Raw genomic sequence first — 20,693 nt, 5'->3', positions numbered from 1 at the left:
CATTCTCAGATCCTCAGTCATTGTGGATGTGACACCCGGATATGGATCCCTTCAGTCAGCGAGAATAACTAGTCTGGGATATGAGGGATGACACCTGGTGGCACAGGACACAAACAATCAGCTAGGGGTGAGAAAGCTGCAGTCCACAGTGGTAGCAGCCATAGTGCTGTAACTTAGTTTTGGTGGCTAAAGTAAGAGTTCATAGCAGTAGAAGTAAAGTACTTCTAGCCAATTAATCTTGTTCTGAGGGCAGCTTTGCCTCGTGGGCAAAAACATTGATAATTGGTTGCCAGAACAAGACTGAGTAAAGACAACTTCACTGCCTGTAGTGGCATTGGCATCTGTGTTGTGGTGATCAGTCTACAGAAGTAGGCTCTCAGAGGGAGAATGACAATATCAAAACCAGTCATTTCTGTTGATCTCGTGAGACAGGTTCTATTATCTGCAACCGTGAACTAGAATGGATTTTGACATTTGTTGATGGTTTCAATTGAATTGAGGAAATTGTGGCTTTCTAGACAGTCCTCTCATTTCAGTCCTCAAGATGGACAGCACTTGCAATCGCCTCCAGGAGGTGACTACTGAGTGATTTAGTTCAAGCAAACCCATATTGAACAGAGTGACGTGCTTGACATCTCCCTATGGTAGAATGTCTATACAGACTTCACGTTGAAAGTCCTCACATTCATTGGATATTTCTGAATGGGGTGTGGCTCTAAGCAACGCGTTCCATATACACTGAGTGTACAAAGCATTAGGAACACCTTCCTAATATTGAGTTGAACCTTCTTTTGCCCTCAGAACAAACTCAAGTCGTAAGGGAATGGACTCTACAAGGTGTCGAAAGCGTTCACCGAGGATGCTGGCCCATGTTGACTCCAGTGTTTCCCACAGTTGTGTGACATTTTCAAAAGCATTCAAAAATATTGCAGGGATGATTTATGATGAACTGGGAGAGACACCTCAATATAACGCAAAGAAAGCAAGTGGATGAGGTCCCGAATGGATCCAAACTGTCCAATAGGTGCGCGCGCAAACTGAACGAGGTTCAGTAGTCTTGAGGCAACCGGTACACACATACAGTGTAGCGTAGAGGAGATGCAACTTTATAGTCCCTTTTATTATGACAGCAACAAGTGGAGGCGGTGCGCTGGCGAAGTGAGTTATACCTCCTGCGCTCATTCTATGTTCGGTCCCTCTCCACTCGATACTGATTCGTTTGTTGGTTTGCATGTTACTTTACGTCGATGGAGCAACGGTACAACCCTGACTGGACCATACTCTCATTCTGAAAACAAATCGGGAGAAAAAGACAAAGTAAGTAATGCTATGGACAGTTGATTTATAAAAGGTCGATATTATTTATAAAATGTCGATATTATTGAAGATTAGTATTTTTATATATTTTTATACGTCTTTTGGGGTCATTCAAAAGTACATTCCTATTACTTTTTAGACTACAAAAATCATTAATTGAGTTGGATGGGAAATTAAGCTCACAAGTTAACCATTTCATTGTTCGTGTGCATGTAACAATAAATCTTGAAATAAATTATACTACCTTCGGTTCTTCATCATCATCATTATCGCCACCAACAAATGATGACCATTAGACTATATTAACAGTGACACTAATAAAATAGTGCCTCTACCATGCATGTGACGATTCAGAATGAAAAATGAGAACGTACTTTCTCCACCTGAATGACCTCTTGCATTCTGAAAAGTGAGTCGCCTTGTTAAAACTGCTTATGTTTTGCTGCTTGCGGACCACTGGCAGCCTAATTGTACCTATGGAAGTACTGTATGTCACGAGAAGGATAAATCTAACATTTAGGTTTCTGTGTCGCCCTGGGTTACAGAGACAAAGCCCTCTGTCCGCGGGTGATCATAGGCTATATACTGTTTAATGTTTTGTTTTCAGTCGGACATGTGGGCTTACTGGCTAAATCAAGCTGTGGTGTCTAGCTAATAATGTGGCGGTAGACCTTTGAGGGTTCATGGACTTCAAACAGGCAGACGGAGAGCAGGACATGTTGGCTGAATGCAATGGTTTCCATTGAGCTTGTTGTGAGGTTATAAACCACCTTTGACATGAATGAATGCTGCGCAAACATTTGGAGAATGCAAAAAGTCACTGTCTCAGGAATGTTGTCAGCAAATATTAATCACATGAAAGGGAATGTTGAGTCACAGTTTCTGTTTGGTCTATGTAAAAGTGTTCAATAGAAAACAAATCACAGGGAAAAAATTCCTCAATGATTTCAATGATTGTGGGAACGTTCCTCAAGAGTAGGCTTGCTGCTGTGAATCTCCATGGTCCGGAATTGGGAGTAACCATCTGGAACTATCAGAGCAATCTATTATTACTAGGGTAATGTATCTTTTCTATTTATACTGTCAGGGCAAAGGACTGGAGACTGGAGATACTCTCTTTGCGTTCAGCACTGTAAGAAATAGGAGAACAGGCGCACACCATGCAGTACAGTATCAATCAAATTCAAAAAGACCACATTGTTGTGTAGTTATTTTTTAGCTTTGGAAAATTGGTGCTCAAATTGGATAAACCATGTTCCCCTTAATGCATTATCAATACCTATTTTTAACAGATCAAAATAGTTTTTGTCTCGCAGAGTGTCATTGATGAAGGATTTTTTTTAAAGGATGCTTTTTCAATGTATTGTTTTTCAAAGCCTTTGTGCATCAAGAAATCAATAGATATGATTTCTACCAGATGGAATTACTGAAGATATAAGCACTGGCTTGTCTCACTACCACATCTCAAACACTGGCTTCTCTCACTACTACATCTCAAACACTGGCTTCTCTCACTACTACATCTCAAACACTGGCTTCTCTCACTACTACATCTCAAACACTGGCTTCTCTCACTACTACATCTCAAACACTGGCTTCTCTCACTACTACATCTCAAACACTGGCCTCTCTCACTACTACATCTCAAACACTGGCTTCTCTCACTACTACATCTCAAACACTGGCTTCTCTCACTACTACATCTCAAACACTGGCTTCTCTCACTACTACATCTCAAACACTGGCTTCTCTCACTACTACATCTCAAACACTGGCTTCTCTCACTACTACATCTCAAACACTGGCTTCTCTCACTACTACATCTCAAACACTGGCTTGTCTCACTACTCCATCTCAAACACTGGCTTCTCTCACTACTACATCTCAAACACTGGCTTCTCTCACTACCACATCTCAAACACTGGCTTCTCTCACTACTACATCTCAAACACTGGCTTGTCTCACTACTACATCTCAAACACTGGCTTGTCTCACTACTACATCTCAAACACTGGCTTCTCTCACTACTACATCTCAAACACTGGCTTCTCTCACTACTACATCTCAAACACTGGCTTGTCTCACTACTACATCTCAAACACTGGCTTGTCTCACTACTACATCTCAAACACTGGCTTCTCTCACTACCACATCTCAAACACTGGCTTCTCTCACTACTACATCTCAAACACTGGCTTGTCTCACTACTCCATCTCAAACACTGGCTTCTCTCACTACCACATCTCAAACACTGGCTTCTCTCACTACTACATCTCAAACACTGGCTTCTCTCACTACTACATCTCAAACACTGGCTTGTCTCACTACTACATCTCAAACACTGGCTTGTCTCACTACTCTCAAACACTGGCTTCTCTCACTACCACATCTCAAACACTGGCTTCTCTCACTACTACATCTCAAACACTGGCTTGTCTCACAACTCCATCTCAAACACTGGCTTCTCTCACTACCACATCTCAAACACTGGCTTCTCTCACTACTACATCTCAAACACTGGCTTGTCTCACTACTACATCTCAAACACTGGCTTCTCTCACTACTCTCAAACACTGGCTTCTCACTACTACATCTCAAACACTGGCTTCTCTCACTACTACATCTCAAACACTGGCTTCTCTCTACTACTACATCTCAAACACTGGCTTCTCTCACTACTACATCTCAAACACTGGCTTGTCTCACTACTACATCTCAAACACTGGCTTCTCTCACTACTACATCTCAAACACTGGCTTCTCTCACTACTACATCTCAAACACTGGCTTGTCTCACTACTACATCTCAAACACTGGCTTCTCTCACTACTACATCTCAAACACTGGCTTCTCTCACTACTACATCTCAAACACTGGCTTCTCTCACTACTACATCTCAAACACTGGCTTCTCTCACTACTACATCTCAAACACTAGCTTCTCTCACTACTACATCTCAAACACTGGCTTCTCTCACTACTACATCTCAAACACTAGCTTCTCTCACTACTACATCTCAAACACTGGCTTCTCTCACTACTACTACTATCATCTCAAACACTAGCTTCTCTCACTACTACATCTCAAACACTAGCTTCTCTCACTACTACATCTCAAACACTGGCTTCTCTCACTACTACATCTCAAACACTAGCTTCTCTCACTACTACATCTCAAACACTAGCTTCTCTCACTACTACATCTCAAACACTGGCTTCTCTCACTACTACATCTCAAACACTGGCTTCTCTCACTACTACATCTCAAACACTGGCTTCTCTCACTACTACATCTCAAACACTGGCTTCTCTCACTACTACATCTCAAACACTAGCTTCTCTCACAACTACATCTCAAACACTGGCTTGTCTCACTACCACATCTCAAACACTGGCTTCTCTCACTACTACATCTCAAACACTGGCTTCTCTCACTACTACATCTCAAACACTGGCTTGTCTCACTACTACATCTCAAACACTGACTTGTCTCACTACTACAGCTCAAACACTGGCTTCTCTCACTACTACATCTCAAACACTGGCTTCTCTCACTACTACATCTCAAACACTGGTTTCTCTCACTACTACATCTCAAACACTGGCTTGTCTCACTACTACATCTCAAACACTGACTTGTCTCACTACTACATCTCACTACTACATCTCAAACACTGGCTTGTCTCACTACTACATCTCAAACACTGGCTTGTCTCACTATTCCATCTCAAACACTGGCTTGTCTCACTACTACATCTCAAACACTGACTTGTCTCACTACTACATCTCACTACTACATCTCAAACACTGGCTTGTCTCACTACTACATCTCAAACACTGGCTTGTCTCACTACTACATCTCAAACACTGGCTTGTCTCACTACTCCATCTCAAACACTGGCTTGTCTCACTACTACATCTCAAACACTGACTTGTCTCACTACTACATCTCACTACTACATCTCAAACACTGGCTTGTGTCACTACTACATCTCAAACACTGGCTTGTCTCACTACTACATCTCAAACACTGGCTTGTCTCACTACTACATCTCACTACTACATCTCAAACACTGACTTGTCTCACTACTACATCTCACTACTACATCTCACTACTACATCTCAAACACTGGCTTGTCTCACTACTACATCTCAAACACTGGCTTTGTCTCACTACTACATCTCAAACATTGGCTTGTGTCACTACTACATCTCAAACACTGGCTTGTCTCACTACTACATCTCAAACACTGGCTTGTCTCACTACTACATCTCACTACTACATCTCAGTACTACATCTCAAACACTGGCTTGTCTCACTACTACATCTCAAACACTGGCTTGTCTCACTACTACATCTCAAACACTGGCTTGTCTCACTACTACATCTCAAACACTGACTTGTCTCACTACTACATCTCACTACTACATCTCAAACACCGGCTTGTGTCACTACTACATCTCAAACACTGGCTTGTCTCACTACTACATCTCAAACACTGGCTTGTCTCACTACTCCATCTCAAACACTGGCTTGTCTCACTACTACATCTCAAACACTGACTTGTCTCACTACTACATCTCACTACTACATCTCACTACTACATCTCAAACACTGGCTTGTGTCACTACTACATCTCAAACACTGGCTTGTCTCACTACTACATCTCACTACTACATCTCACTACTACATCTCAAACACTGGCTTGTCTCACTACTACATCTCAAACACTGACTTGTCTCACTACTACATCTCAAACACTGACTTGTCTCACTACTACATCTCACTACTACATCTCAAACACTGGCTTGTGTCACTACTACATCTCAAACACTGGCTTGTCTCACTACTACATCTCAAACACTGGCTTGTCTCACTACTCCATCTCAAACACTGGCTTGTCTCACTACTACATCTCAAACACTGACTTGTCTCACTACTACATCTCACTACTACATCTCAAACACTGGCTTGTGTCACTACTACATCTCAAACACTGGCTTGTCTCACTACTACATCTCACTACTACATCTCACTACTACATCTCAAACACTGGCTTGTCTCACTACTACATCTCAAACACTGACTTGTCTCACTACTACATCTCAAACACTGACTTGTCTCACTACTACATCTCACTACTACATCTCAAACACCGGCTTGTGTCACTACTACATCTCAAACACTGGCTTGTCTCACTACTACATCTCAAACACTGGCTTGTCTCACTACTCCATCTCAAACACTGGCTTGTCTCACTACTACATCTCAAACACTGACTTGTCTCACTACTACATCTCACTACTACATCTCAAACACTGGCTTGTGTCACTACTACATCTCAAACACTGGCTTGTCTCACTACTACATCTCACTACTACATCTCACTACTACATCTCAAACACTGGCTTGTCTCACTACTACATCTCAAACACTGGCTTGTCTCACGACTACATCTCAAACACTGACTTGTCTCACTACTACATCTCACTACTACATCTCAAACACTGACTTGTCTCACTACTACATCTCAAACACTGGCTTGTCTCACTACTACATCTCAAACACTGACTTGTCTCACTACTACATCTCAAACACTGGCTTGTCTCACGACTACATCTCAAACACTGACTTGTCTCACTACTACATCTCACTACTACATCTCAAACACTGACTTGTCTCACTACTACAACTCAAACATGCTTTGTAATGTTCATCTACCCAGAACCTCACAGACTTACAACATTTTTAAAAATCCACTAAATGGATCATTAAAGAAATAGCCATGGCCTGTTTCTCTCTTTTATTCTCTCTTTTAATCTCTCTCTCTTCTCTCTCTCTCTCTCTCTCTCTCTCTCTCTCTCTCTCTCTCTCTCTATTTCAGATTCCTTGCCTTCAGAGGACTGAGTGATAGGCTGTCCTGAAACTTGTGCTACAGTATGTCTGGATCAAAATGATATGCCCACTGCTTTCCTCTTCTGTCTAGTTGGAACCCATCTTTTGTATTCCTCCAGACTGTCCTTGGTCAAACTACAGTCACTTCACTGGACTCTAATGGATGGATATATGGGGATGAAGATAGAGAGTTATTAATCTGGTACAGGATCAAATGATATGTATATGAGTAGCTGCTATGTACCATCAATAATCATTGAAACCTGTTCGGGAACCGCAGGGTTAGTCAGATATTTTACCGGCTGGGCTAATGGGGCCTCCTCAGCCAGATTGGCAAGCCCTGTCCCCTTCTTCTTTCTGTGTCTCCACTTCCCCCGTGAGGACGTTGTGTCTCGTGGCGGCCCTCATGGTTGTCATGGTGACACCATGCCCCAAGAGCTGCCACTGCTCGGAGAGGAACGGCATGGTGGTGCAGTGCGTCTCCCGGAGCCTTGACCAGATCCCCTCGGACCTACCGGAAGACACCGTCACCCTCCTGCTCTCATCCAACCGGATCAGCCACATCCCCAACCAGGCCTTCAAGGACCTCCGCCGCCTCAAGGAGCTGGACCTGTCGCATAACCACATCGAGAGTATCGACGCAGGGGCCTTCCTGGGGGTCTCCGAGGGACTCCGCTCCCTGGACCTCTCCAACAACCAGCTCCGCAGCGTCCCCAAGGAGGCCTTCACCAAGCTGAGTGCCCGTATAAGACTCTCCAACAACCCCTGGCACTGCGAGTGTTCCCTCCAGGAGGTACTGAGGGAGCTGAGGCTGGACCCTGAGACGGTCAATGAGGTGAGCTGCCACACCTCTGTCCAGGACGAGTACGCCGGCCGGCCCGTCATTCAGGTCCTGGACTCTGGCATCAACTTCTGTAACTTCCACCACAAGACCACCGACGTGGCCATGTTCGTGACCATGTTCTGCTGGTTCGCCATGGTGATCACCTACGTCATCTACTACGTCAGGCACAACCAGGAGGATGCAAGGAGACACATGGAGTACCTCAAGTCTCTACCCAGCTCCTCCCAGACCAGCAAGGACTTTGACACAGCCAGCACTGTGCTCTAGCAGTGGTCTATGTGTGGTGGCAGTGACAGCGGTGGGGGTTCTTACATGTCCATGGGATAGTAAACACAGTGGCACACTTGCAAGGTGTATGTAACTATTTTGAATGTGAAGACGGGCCTCTGGACGAGCCACTGGACTGCACCTGCCCGTCTGCACGTGCCTGACCGGCTCGCAGTGGGCCTCGGGTTCGTCAGTGCAATCAACGTGCCCCTTTTTGTGTCTAATGTTTATGAAGTCATGGGCTCAATACCTTTTGAGATTTCTGACTCAATTCCGACCTACTTTTTTGTCGACTGTTTTTATTGTATTTATTGTTTATTGGAAAGGAACATGACCTCTGTTCCTCATCGTCATATGTTTTCCCAACAGTAGGATTTAATGAGAAAGATATTGTATAAGTCTCTGTGAGTGTCTCCATATTGATTTGGTTGTTGTGATTGGTTGCAGTGCTATACAGTACTATTGATCTAGTCATTATGATTGGCTGTTACACTGGACTGAATGTCCATCTTGTGTCTTCAAGTGCCTAGAAACAGTAAACAGTAACTCAACCAAGGCACTGTGAAAGCAAATGTCGAACTACAAAATCCCTTAAAAGCTAGAATCCTTACCCACTGGGCACAGATGTCATTTCAATGTCTAGTTTGTCTAGTTTGCTTCAATGTTTGCAAACAAGGTAAATGTAAACAAATACTGTATAGCTTTAAAACATGGTTAAAACTGTCGTTTGTTTGATTATGTCCATAGCTATGTCTATGAATTTGACAGTGGTTCCATTTCTCCAGGCTTTTTACTAAACAGAGGGGTACCACTTTGTTATTGATTTAGCTGAAGATTCTAGCTTTAATATGTCGTGTTAAATATTTTAGTTGTTGTCAAGGGTGTTATGAATCATTTACCATTACTCATTTTGGCAATCAATGTGATGCCACTTTCAGGACATAAATCTTTAAATATTCATATCGGATTTAGTTCCCAAACTGTCAAACACCCTTCTACAGACGTTGATTGATGCTGATGTTGCGTCAGAGAGTCTATGATGACCAACAGTTGGAAGTAGTCTATACTTCCTCAGTAGTGTATGTGTTCTGTATTGTTTTGTCTCTATTGGTTTGTATGTTTGTCCCTTTAATGGTATGGGGTGTAGTTTATGTTTAGGAGAGAGAAACTAATGAAAGGAAAGTGAGAAAAGGAGACATTCTATTGTTTTATTGAGACTTGTGTTGAAACGGAGAAACGTTGACCATGAAAACTGTCTTTGTCTGTCGTGTAGCCCCAGGGATATGTCTTGATCTTGTTGCGCTCGTCTCTGTTTCTAATTATTCTTAGCAAAATGGTTGTGAATCAAGCGTTGTAATTTTTATATCTGAAATAAAAAGGGCTCTAACTACTAGTAATCCTGTTTTGTTTCCGTCAGAAACAGAAAGGTAGTCGTTTCTGAATACCTTGACTTTTTACTTTGCATATGGAAGAGAATTCCTACACCTCCTTTTTATGACTGAATTCATGATGAGGTTGTCCAATCTTCTTTCTCTCTTTCCGAGGACAAGGTTGAGTGCACTTTATTGTGGTGTGTGGTTTCTATCGGTCTCATCTCTCTCTCTCTCTCTCTCTCTCTCTCTCTCTCTCTCTCTCTCTCTCTCTCTCTCTCTCTCTCTCTCTCTCTCTCTCTCTCTCTCTCTCTCTCTCTCTCTCTCTCTCTCTCTCTCTCTCTCTCTCTCTCTCTCTCTCTCTCTTCTCTGTCTCTCTCTCATCCCATATGTACTGTGTCTGATTGAGCTCTTACGCTTGTATTATATTCATTTCTGCAACTGCAGTTTGTGCTGCTACTTTGCCTTCTCCCATTTCAGAGAAATCGTGTTATTATTCATAAGGCCTGTACCCCAAATGGCACCCTATACCGTATATAGTGCACTACTTTTGACCAGAGCCACAGGTCACTATATAGGGGATAGGGTGCCATTTTGGAGGCTGTGAAGGTATTCTAGGAAAAGTCTGGTTATAAAAACGAGGTGGTGGAATGCCTCAAATGGAAATCTCACTACTCTGACCCTATCTGACCTGCAGAGGCTAAACTAAAATCTGAAGTATGGCTTTATAATGAGATTTCCTATTTATTCCCACAGAACATACATCATTATGAATTATACAGCACATGCTGAACATGGAATACATTTTTCCCTCATTTATTATAGGAGCAAGACATGGAACAAAGAATAACTCAAACCCAAAATAGGTTAATCCTCTCACTGATGCGATCCAAATCTGGACCAAATCTCACCCAACAAATGTTGTTTATTGGTTTTACCCCAACAGTATATTTAGGTCAAATGTATATCTGGTATAATCCTAATAGTATAATTCAATTCACTAGTGTACAAGACGTATGTTGTGGCATCGCTATTTATTGATCAATGATGTGCCATTTCACCAACATTCACTGATGTGATCGAAGTTATATTATAAATTGGGTGGTTTGAGTCCTGAATGCTGATTGGCTGTCAGCCATGGTATATCCGAGTTGCGTCATGCCTAAGAATAGCCCTTAGCCGTGGTATTCTGGCCATATACCACACCCCCTTATTGCTTAACTATAAATCTTGAGAGGATTCTCACCATCATATTGTATAACCTACTAGCTGTAGCCCAACAGTACAGAAACTTCAAACTGAGTTATGTATATCTTGTTTACTATTATCACTAAACGCACTAGAGAATACACAAAACATTCACAGCAAATCCTGTATGTTGAGGGACAATAATTTATTGATCAACGATGTGACATTTTACCAACATGATTGCTCTTGTCCCATCTTTGATATTTTATGTATATCTGAGCCGGTGTAAATCTCAGTCGGATTTTTACGTGAGAGATTCGACTGCAGACTCTTTGTGTTTCCCTGAATGAGAGTAGCGTTACCTAGGAAAGACATACTATTTATGGATGGAGTCATAGATGTGGAATTGGAGTGCGTGCGCAGTAGGAAGCCTCCGCAGAGCGTCCCAAATGGGACCCTATTCCCTACATAGTGCACTACTTTTGACCAGAGCCCTATGGCTCATTAGTTTATCAGGTTAAACTCAGTGGCCTGGTGTCTGGTGCTTCCAAAGGGAAAGTATAACATGCCGAATAATAGAAATATCAATAGATGGAGAGAAATGAAAGATTACCCTACATCAAGATTCATTGTGGTTCAGTGAATTGGCGTAAATGACTCTGGCCAAAGCAATATAGACATTTGTATTAATCATTTGGGGCATTTTAATCCATATTTGGTTTATACATTTGACTTATCTGCATAATGTGGGATTTTAGCTAGACTTACACACACTGTCTATGACTCAATGCAGAGTAGTAACTTATATTACTTATAAGATTCAAATAAGAACTTTAAGGGCAATCAATCCATTCTTTCTGCATATGAAAGAAGTGAAAGTGCATACTTAAATTCTAGTCCTTATGGTAATTGTGACATTTCTTGAAATTGCAACTATTGTCTATGATGATAAATGGGAAATTATACCATTTGTCCATCTCCAAATCTAAAGGTTATTTTCTGAGGTCATTTTCCAAATGAGCTTTTCCAATGACACAATCAGAATTTAATAAAGGATCTTCTGTCTGCATATCCCATTAGACCAGACAATTAGTATAGTTAGAGTGTTATGAGCTGTCCTAATAGCTGTTTCAATTTGTCTCCTCAGCTTTCTCTGTCTTTTCCACTCTTCCCCCTTGATCTCAGAGCCAAGTAGTTTAAGAATGATAGGCCTATAGTGTGTGTATAAACAGGGTGCTATATAGTATACTTTCCCTACTATATAGTAGCACCATGTGTAGGTTATAACGCAGTTTCTGGAGGACGATACAGCTAATCCACAACAGGAACTTCCATATATGGACATTGTCTTCCATATTGAAATGCAGCTTTAGAGCATACTTTCATATTGAAATGTGGTTTTGGGCAGGAACTCCATACATGGGCACCGACACCCATATTGGAATGCTGCCTATTAACAAAGAACTCCATATATGGACAGAGAGCTGTGACCATGCCAATTTGCACGCCTGCATCCAATCTTCATTAACCACAAGCCCACCTCAGTCACCTGAATCCCCTTGCTTAATCAATCACCCTCATAGTATTTAAACGTAATCCATCGTCCTTCCTTTGTACATCTGCCTAACAAATCCTTCTGTGCTGCAAGGCCCTTGGGCAACAACTGTAAGACATGGACTTTTTGCCTTGGGAGGAATTTTCTGACACAGCTGTCCCAGAAACAATCAGGTCCCTGTCTGCTGGACAAACGACCCTTACTGCGGCCCTTTCCTCGGCCACCACACATGCTAGGGGCAGATCTCCAGCCATCCTCAGACTCCTCCCACCTTATGACTCGTCACAGAGTGAAAATTCATGTTTGAAATGTGTTCTCCCCCTCCATGGTGTGCCGACACGGTACAGCCCCTTCCTCCTCACGGTGTCCCTCCCTGACCTACCTCCACGGTGACCCCACCACACCGCTCCTTCCCTGCAGCCCCTCTTGCCTTCTGGCAGTTTCTCCAGGTGAGCAATTCCGGCAGCCATGACCTGTACTCTTTGTCTGCCTGGATCATTTTGGAGGCAACTAACTTTTTAAACCTTTGTTAGTCTTAACTCATTCCACCAACATGGTAATCAATTGAAAGATGCACCAAACTGGGGGACATGAACCCACAGTTATGAAGACAACCTCAGCGCAAGATGATGCTAAAGATGACAGAGTTAGCCCCAGAGGATAACCTGACAAAAGACTGTGGATATTCACCGGCTCCTGGATCAACTACCAGAAGAACTACCATATCTCCCTCTCCACATCAACCTTTCCCTGCACTAGCCAGTCCAACACAACCTTGGACCAGGGCCTTTCCCTGCACTGGCCAGTCTAGCCCAACCTTGGACCTGGGCCTTTCCCTGCACTGGCCAGTCTAGCCCAACCTTGGACCAGGGCCTTTCCCTGCACTGGCCAGTCCAGCACAACCTTGGACCAGGGCCTTTCCCTGCACTGGCCAGTCCAGCACAACCTTGGTCCATGTCCAAGGCCTTTCCTTGTGCTGGGTGGTCTGGCACAACCCCAGTCAAACTGGGGGTTGACCCTACCATGTAGGGGGTTCAGCACAACCTTGGTCCAGGACCGGGGGTTGGGCCTTCCTTTCTCTAACTTCTTGCCCCTTCCACTCTTTTCTGGTCCTCAGTTGCTAAGCTCAGCATCTGACATTTGATATGCTCCACTCTAGTGCATGTCTGCAACAAAACGTCTATCGAATCGAGTGGATGACTGAGCTCCTTCACTAAAGTGCAACTTGGCCAGTCCATCTTGGTCCCCTACTAGAGCTCTGGCACCTTGCCTGGACCAATCCTTGCACCTACTGAAATTCCTCCCTGCACTCCACACCTCCATGGCTCGTCTCACTACACTGCGATGGAGAGAGCCTCCAACTCCACCAGGCAGCCATCACACGGCCTTCCTCAGATGCGCTTCACCCATCCCAGGACTGAACCTCCTGCACGCGCCCATCTTCTCTCTAGCAGTTTGTACCATGCTCCCATGCAGTGTTTCCACGCAGTGACGCAACTCGAACCTGAAAAGTGGTGACTTGGACTAGTGGTGACTTGGACTAGTGGTGACTTGGACTAGTGGTGACTTGGACTAGTGGTGACTTGGACTAGTTGTTATGCAGGTGAATGAGGACCCAAAAGCGACTTGGCAAAAACAGAGTCTTTAATCCAGTAAAGTAAATTTACAATCATAAGGCATAATTCCACTCGTAATGACGAGAACAGACTGGAGACTCGATCAAGAACTGCAGGTTGCCTCGGGAAGGCACTTGAACGTAGCAGACTCAGACACCTGCTCACCACGCAGCATCTGAGGGAAACACGACACGACAGGGCGATACACAGACACAGCACGGTGAACAATAGACAAGGATCCGACAGGGCAGAAACGGAAAACAAGGGGAGAAATAGGGACTCTAATCAGGGAAAAGGATAGGGAACAGGTGTGGGAAGACTAAATGATTGATTAGGGGAATAGGAACAGCTGGGAGCAGGAACGGAACGATAGGGAGAAGAGAGAGAGGAAGGGAGAGAGAAAAAGGGGAACGAACCTAAAGAGACCAGCAGGGGAAAATGAACAGAGGGAAAAGCAAAATGACAAGACAATCTAAGACAAAACATGACAGTACCCCCCACTCACCGAGCGCCTCCTGGCGCACTCGAGAGGAATCCTGGCGGCAACGGAGGAAATCATCAATAAGTGAACGGTCCAGCACGTCCCGAGACGGAACCCAACTCCTCTCCTCAGGACCGTAACCCTCCCAATCCACTAAGTATTGGTGACCCCGTCCCCGAGAACGCATGTCCATGATCCTACGTACCTTGTAAATAGGTGCGCTCGACAAGGACGGGAGGGGGAGGGAAGACGAACGGGGTGCGAAGAAAGGGCTTGACACAGGAGACATGGAAGACAGGCTGGACGCGACGAAGATGTCGCGGAAGAAGCAGTCGCACAGCGACAGGATTGACGACCTGGGAGACACGGAACGGACCAATGAACCGCGGAGTCAACTTACGAGAAGCTGTCGTAAGAGGAAGGTTGCGAGTGGAAAGCCACACTCTCTGGCCGCAACAATACCTTGGACTCTTAATCCTGCGTTTATTGGCGGCTCTCACAGTCTGTGCCCTGTAACGGCAAAGTGCAGACCTCACCCTCCTCCAGGTGCGCTCACAACGTTGGACAAACGCTTGAGCGGAGGGAACGCTGGACTCGGCAAGCTGGGATGAGAACAGAGGAGGCTGGTAACCCAGACTACTCTGAAACGGAGATAACCCGGTAGCAGACGAAGGAAGTGAGTTGTGAGCGTATTCTGCCCAGGGGAGCTGTTCTGCCCAAGACGCAGGGTTTCTGAAAGAAAGGCTGCGTAGTATGCGACCAATCGTCTGATTGGCCCTCTCTGCTTGACCGTTAGACTGGGGATGAAACCCGGAAGAGAGACTGACGGACGCACCAATCAAACGACAGAACTCCCTCCAAAACTGTGACGTGAATTGCGGGCCTCTGTCTGAAACGGCGTCTAACGGGAGGCCATGAATTCTGAACACATTCTCGATGATGATTTGTGCCGTCTCCTTAGCGGAAGGAAGTTTAGCGAGGGGAATGAAATGTGCCGCCTTAGAGAACCTATCGACAACCGTAAGAAACACAGTCTTCCCCGCAGACAAAGGCAGACCGGTAATGAAGTCTAGGGCGATGTGAGACCATGGTCGAGAAGGAATGGGGAGCGGTCTGAGACGACCGGCAGGAGGAGAGTTACCCGACTTAGTCTGCGCGCAGTCCGAACAAGCAGCCACGAAACGGCGCGTGTCACGCTCCTGAGTCGGCCACCAAAAGCGCTGGCGAATAGACGCAAGAGTGCCTCGAACACCGGGATGACCAGCTAACTTGGCAGAGTGAGCCCACTGAAGAACAGCCAGACGAGTGGAAACAGGAACGAAAAGGAGGTTACTAGGACAAGCGCGCGGCGACGCAGTGTGCGTGAGTGCTTGCTTAACCTGTCTTTCAATTCCCCAGACTGTCAACCCGACAACACGCCCATAAGGAAGAATCCCCTCGGGATCAGTAGAAGCCACAGAAGAACTAAACAGACGGGATAAGGCATCAGGCTTGGTGTTTTTGCTACCCGGACGGTAAGAAATCACAAACTCGAAACGAGCGAAAAACAACGCCCAACGAGCTTGACGGGCATTAAGTCGTTTGGCAGAACGGATGTACTCAAGGTTCTTATGGTCTGTCCAAACGACAAAAGGAACGGTCGCCCCCCCAACCACTGTCGCCATTCGCCTAGGGCTAAGCGGATGGCGAGCAGTTCGCGGTTACCCACATCATAGTTGCGTTCAGATGGCGACAGGCGATGAGAAAAATAAGCGCAAGGATGAACCTTATCGTCAGACTGGAAGCGCTGGGATAGAATGGCTCCCACGCCTACCTCTGAAGCGTCAACCTCGACAATGAATTGTCTAGTGACGTCAGGAGTAACGAGGATAGGAGCGGACGTAAAACGTTCTTTTAGAAGATCAAAAGCTCCCTGGGCGGAACCGGACCACTTAAAACACGTCTTGACAGAAGTAAGAGCTGTGAGAGGGGCAGCAACTTGACCGAAATTACGAATGAAACGCCGATAGAAATTAGCGAAACCTAAAAAGCGCTGCAACTCGACACGTGACCTTGGAACGGGCCAATCACTGACAGCTTGGACCTTAGCGGAATCCATCTGAATGCCTTCAGCGGAAATAACGGAACCGAGAAAAGTAACGGAGGAGACATGAAAAGAGCACTTCTCAGCCTTCACGTAGAGACAATTCTCTAAAAGGCGCTGTAGAACACGTCGAACGTGCTGAACATGAATCTCGAGTGACGGTGAAAAAATCAGGATATCGTCAAGATAGACAAAAACAAAGATGTTCAGCATGTCTCTCAGAACATCATTAACTAATGCCTGAAAAACAGCTGGCGCATTGGCGAGACCAAACGGCAGAACCCGATACTCAAAATGCCCTAACGGAGTGTTAAACGCCGTTTTCCACTCGTCCCCCTCTCTGATGCGCACGAGATGGTAAGCGTTACGAAGGTCCAACTTAGTAAAGCACCTGGCTCCCTGCAGAATCTCGAAGGCTGATGACATAAGGGGAAGCGGATAACGATTCTTAACCGTTATGTCATTCAGCCCTCGATAATCCACGCAGGGGCGCAGAGTACCGTCCTTCTTCTTAACAAAAAGAACCCCGCCCCGGCCGGAGAGGAAGAAGGCACTATGGTACCGGCGTCAAGAGACACAGATAAATAATCCTCGAGAGCCTTACGTTCGGGAGCCGACAGAGAGTATAGTCTACCCCGAGGAGGAGTGGTCCCCGGAAGGAGATCAATACTACAATCATACGACCGGTGAGGAGGAAGGGAGTTGGCTCGGGACCGACTGAAGACCGTGCGCAGATCATGATATTCCTCCGGCACTCCTGTCAAATCGCCAGGTTCCTCCTGAGAAGTGGGGACAGAAGAAATGGGAGGGATGGCAGACATTAAACACTTCACATGACAAGAAACGTTCCAGGATAGGATAGAATTACTAGACCAATTAATAGAAGGATTATGACATACTAGCCAGGGATGACCCAAAACAACAGGTGTAAAAGGTGAACGAAAAATCAAAAAAGAAATAGTCTCACTGTGGTTACCAGATACTGTGAGAGTTAAAGGTAGTGTCTCAAATCTGATACTGGGAAGATGACTACCATCTAAGGCAAACATGGGCGTAGGCTTGTCTAACTGTCTGAAAGGAATGTCATGTTTCCGAGCCCATGCTTCGTCCATGAAACAACCCTCAGCCCCAGAGTCAATCAAGGCACTGCATGTAGCACCCGAACCGGTCCAGCGTAGATGGACCGACATAGTAGTACAGGATCTAGATGAAGAGACCTGAGTAGTAGCGCTCACCAGTAGCCCTCCGCTTACTGATGAGCTCTGGCCTTTTACTGGACATGAATTGACAAAATGTCCATCAAATCCGCAATAGAGGCACAGGCGGTTGGTGATCCTCCGTTCCCTCTCCTTGGTCGAGATGCGAATACCTCCCAGCTGCATGGGCTCAGTCTCTGAGCCAGAGGAGGGAGATGGTTGCGATGCGGAGCAGGGAAACACCGTTGACGCGAGCTCTCTTCCACGAGCTTGGTGACGAAGATCTACCCGTCGTTCTATGCGGATGGCGAGAGCAATCAAAGAGTCCACACTGGAAGGAACCTCCCGAGAGAGAATCTCATCTTTGACCACTGCGTGGAGTCCCTCCAGAAAACGAGCGAGCAGCGCCGGCTCGTTCCAGTCACTAGAGGCAGCAAGAGTGCGAAACTCTATAGAGTAATCCGTTATGGATCGATCACCTTGGCATAAGGAAGCCAGGGCCCTAGAAGCCTCCCTACCAAAAACTGAACGGTCAAAAACCCGAATCATCTCCTCTTTAAAGTTCTGGTAATTGTTTGAAAAATCAGCCCTTGCCTCCCAGATAGCTGTGCCCCACTCTCGAGCCCGGCCAGTAAGGAGTGAAATGACGTAAGCAACCCGAGCTCTCTCGCTAGAGTATGTGTTGGGTTGGAGAGAGAACACAATATCACACTGGGTGAGAAAGGAGCGGCACTCCGTGGGCTGCCCGGAGTAGCAAGGTGGGTTATTAACCCTAGGTTCCGGAGGCTTGACAGGCCAGGAAGTAACAGGTGGCACGAGACGAAGACTCTGGAACTGTCCAGAGAGGTCGGAAACCTGAGCGGCCAGGTTCTCCACGGCATGGCGAGCAGCAGACAATTCCTGCTCGTGTCTGCCGAGCATGGCTCCTTGGATCTCGACGGCAGTGTTACGAGCATCTGTAGTCGCTGGGTCCATTCTTTGGTCGGATCCTTCTGTTATGCAGGTGAATGAGGACCCAAAAGCGACTTGGCGAAAACAGAGTCTTTAATCCAGTAAAGTAAATTTACAATCATAAGGCATAATTCCACTCGTAATGACGAGAACAGACTGGAGACTCGATCAAGAACTGCAGGTTGCCTCGGGAAGGCACTTGAACGTAGCAGACTCAGACACCTGCTCACCACGCAGCATCTGAGGGAAACACGACACGACAGGGCGATACACAGACACAGCACGGTGAACAATAGACAAGGATCCGACAGGGCAGAAACGGAAAACAAGGGGAGAAATAGGGACTCTAATCAGGGAAAAGGATAGGGAACAGGTGTGGGAAGACTAAATGATTGATTAGGGGAATAGGAACAGCTGGGAGCAGGAACGGAACGATAGGGAGAAGAGAGAGAGGAAGGGAGAGAGAAAAAGGGGAACGAACCTAAAAAGACCAGCAGGGGGAAAATGAACAGAGGGAAAAGCAAAATGACAAGACAATCTAAGACAAAACATGACACTAGTGGTGACTTGGACTAGTGGTGACTTGTTGTCAAAGTCTCTCGCATAATTTAACAGCAAATGTTCACTAGCTATTGCATTACCAAGCTAGCCTTGAATTGTAGCTTAAATGATTAGATCACAGCTTTAGCGCTACCAAGGGACATGGGCTTGCGGTCTAGTGACTTGATTATATCACTGCTTCCATGCCATCCTCACAGCCATTGCATGACTTTCTCCATGTCAAGATTGGACAGAGCCTAAGCCAAGAGTCCTGCATACACCTTTTCTCGAGCCGGCCCAAGCTCCCGTTTCCACTTCACACCCACCTCCGCCCATGCAGAACCAGGATTGGGCACTTTCTCTCCTGCAGCCGGGACTCATCTCCACCCCACTGCCATTGCCTTCCTCACACTGAGCCTTGACGCGGCACCCTCCGTTGCGGTTGACCACCTACTCCTTCTGGATCGGCGCTGCCACCACGGCAGCTCATAACCTCCCCACAGCCATCATCAAGCACCTCAGCCGCCGGTCATCCGAAACCCTCATGCCAAACTCCATCAGCTACTATCCCTTCCAACATGCTTGTCAGATGGCGAGAAGACAAACTCGTAAAATAGTGGATAAGTGTCCAGTATTCTGACCCAGCTTACAGTTTTAAAGTTTCCCAGAAATGCTTATCTAGTGGTGTATGGACGCTAATTTACATTCCTTACCTCCTATGTACTGTTTGTTGCAACGTCATTACTGGTTAGTCAGCAGCACCCTGCTTGGTATGTCGAGAGAACGAGCACGCTAGGAAAAAAGTGTGTTTGGCTGTTCACTCACCTTTTTCATGGCGACAATGACACCCTATTTGCTGTATAGATTGGATGTACAGTATTGGAATTAGGCCAAGACCGTATCTAAAGGAAATATCAATGGTGTTCTGGATCACATGTCTTTGGAAGGGTTTGCAGTTCTCTTTTGCAGTGAAATTTGTTGTATCTGACCATTTCTGAAGTAAAAAAACAATATCAAATTGTTATGGACCTGTAAACGTAAATGTAAATGTAAACAGATCGTTTGAAAGCATTAAATGGCATTCACTTTTTCCTGAACCTAAATATGCTGCACTGCCCGTGAATTCTGAAATATTGTGTACTTTTTATTGTAAAAATGAAAACTACAGTGGGTCTACTTAAGAGTGGTAGTGTACACACTTTAATGCAAAATATCAGCTGTTGTCATGACTCCGACCGATGGTGGCTCCCCTTCTCGTTCGGGTGGAGCTCGGCGGTCGTCGTCGCCGGCCTACTAGCTGCCACTGATTCTTTCCTCCTCCTCCTTATGTGTTTATTGGTTACACCTGTTTTGAGTTTGTTGTAATTAGTTGGGCTTTATTAGTCAGCCGG

The 20,693-nt window shown here is 45.5% G+C and overlaps 1 protein-coding gene across 1 annotated transcript; it reads left to right on the top strand.

Annotated features, from left to right (window-relative positions):
* Nucleotides 1-895: 895 nt before the first annotated feature.
* LOC124011522 (leucine-rich repeat-containing protein 3-like) lies at nt 896-9,701 on the top strand. Its single transcript, XM_046324969.1, has 2 exons — nt 896-1,317; nt 7,201-9,701. Exon 2 carries the CDS (start codon nt 7,522-7,524, stop codon nt 8,320-8,322), a length of 801 nt encoding a protein of 266 aa, XP_046180925.1. The 5' UTR covers nt 896-1,317; nt 7,201-7,521; the 3' UTR covers nt 8,323-9,701.
* The last annotated feature ends 10,992 nt before the right edge of the window (nt 9,702-20,693 follow it).

The sequence above is a fragment of the Oncorhynchus gorbuscha genome, linkage group LG23 (assembly GCF_021184085.1).
Source record: "Oncorhynchus gorbuscha isolate QuinsamMale2020 ecotype Even-year linkage group LG23, OgorEven_v1.0, whole genome shotgun sequence".
In the NCBI taxonomy this organism is placed as follows: Eukaryota; Metazoa; Chordata; class Actinopteri; order Salmoniformes; family Salmonidae; genus Oncorhynchus; species Oncorhynchus gorbuscha.
The sequence above is the reverse complement of the archived record's forward strand: the minus strand, read 5'-3'. Positions and strand labels throughout refer to the sequence as shown.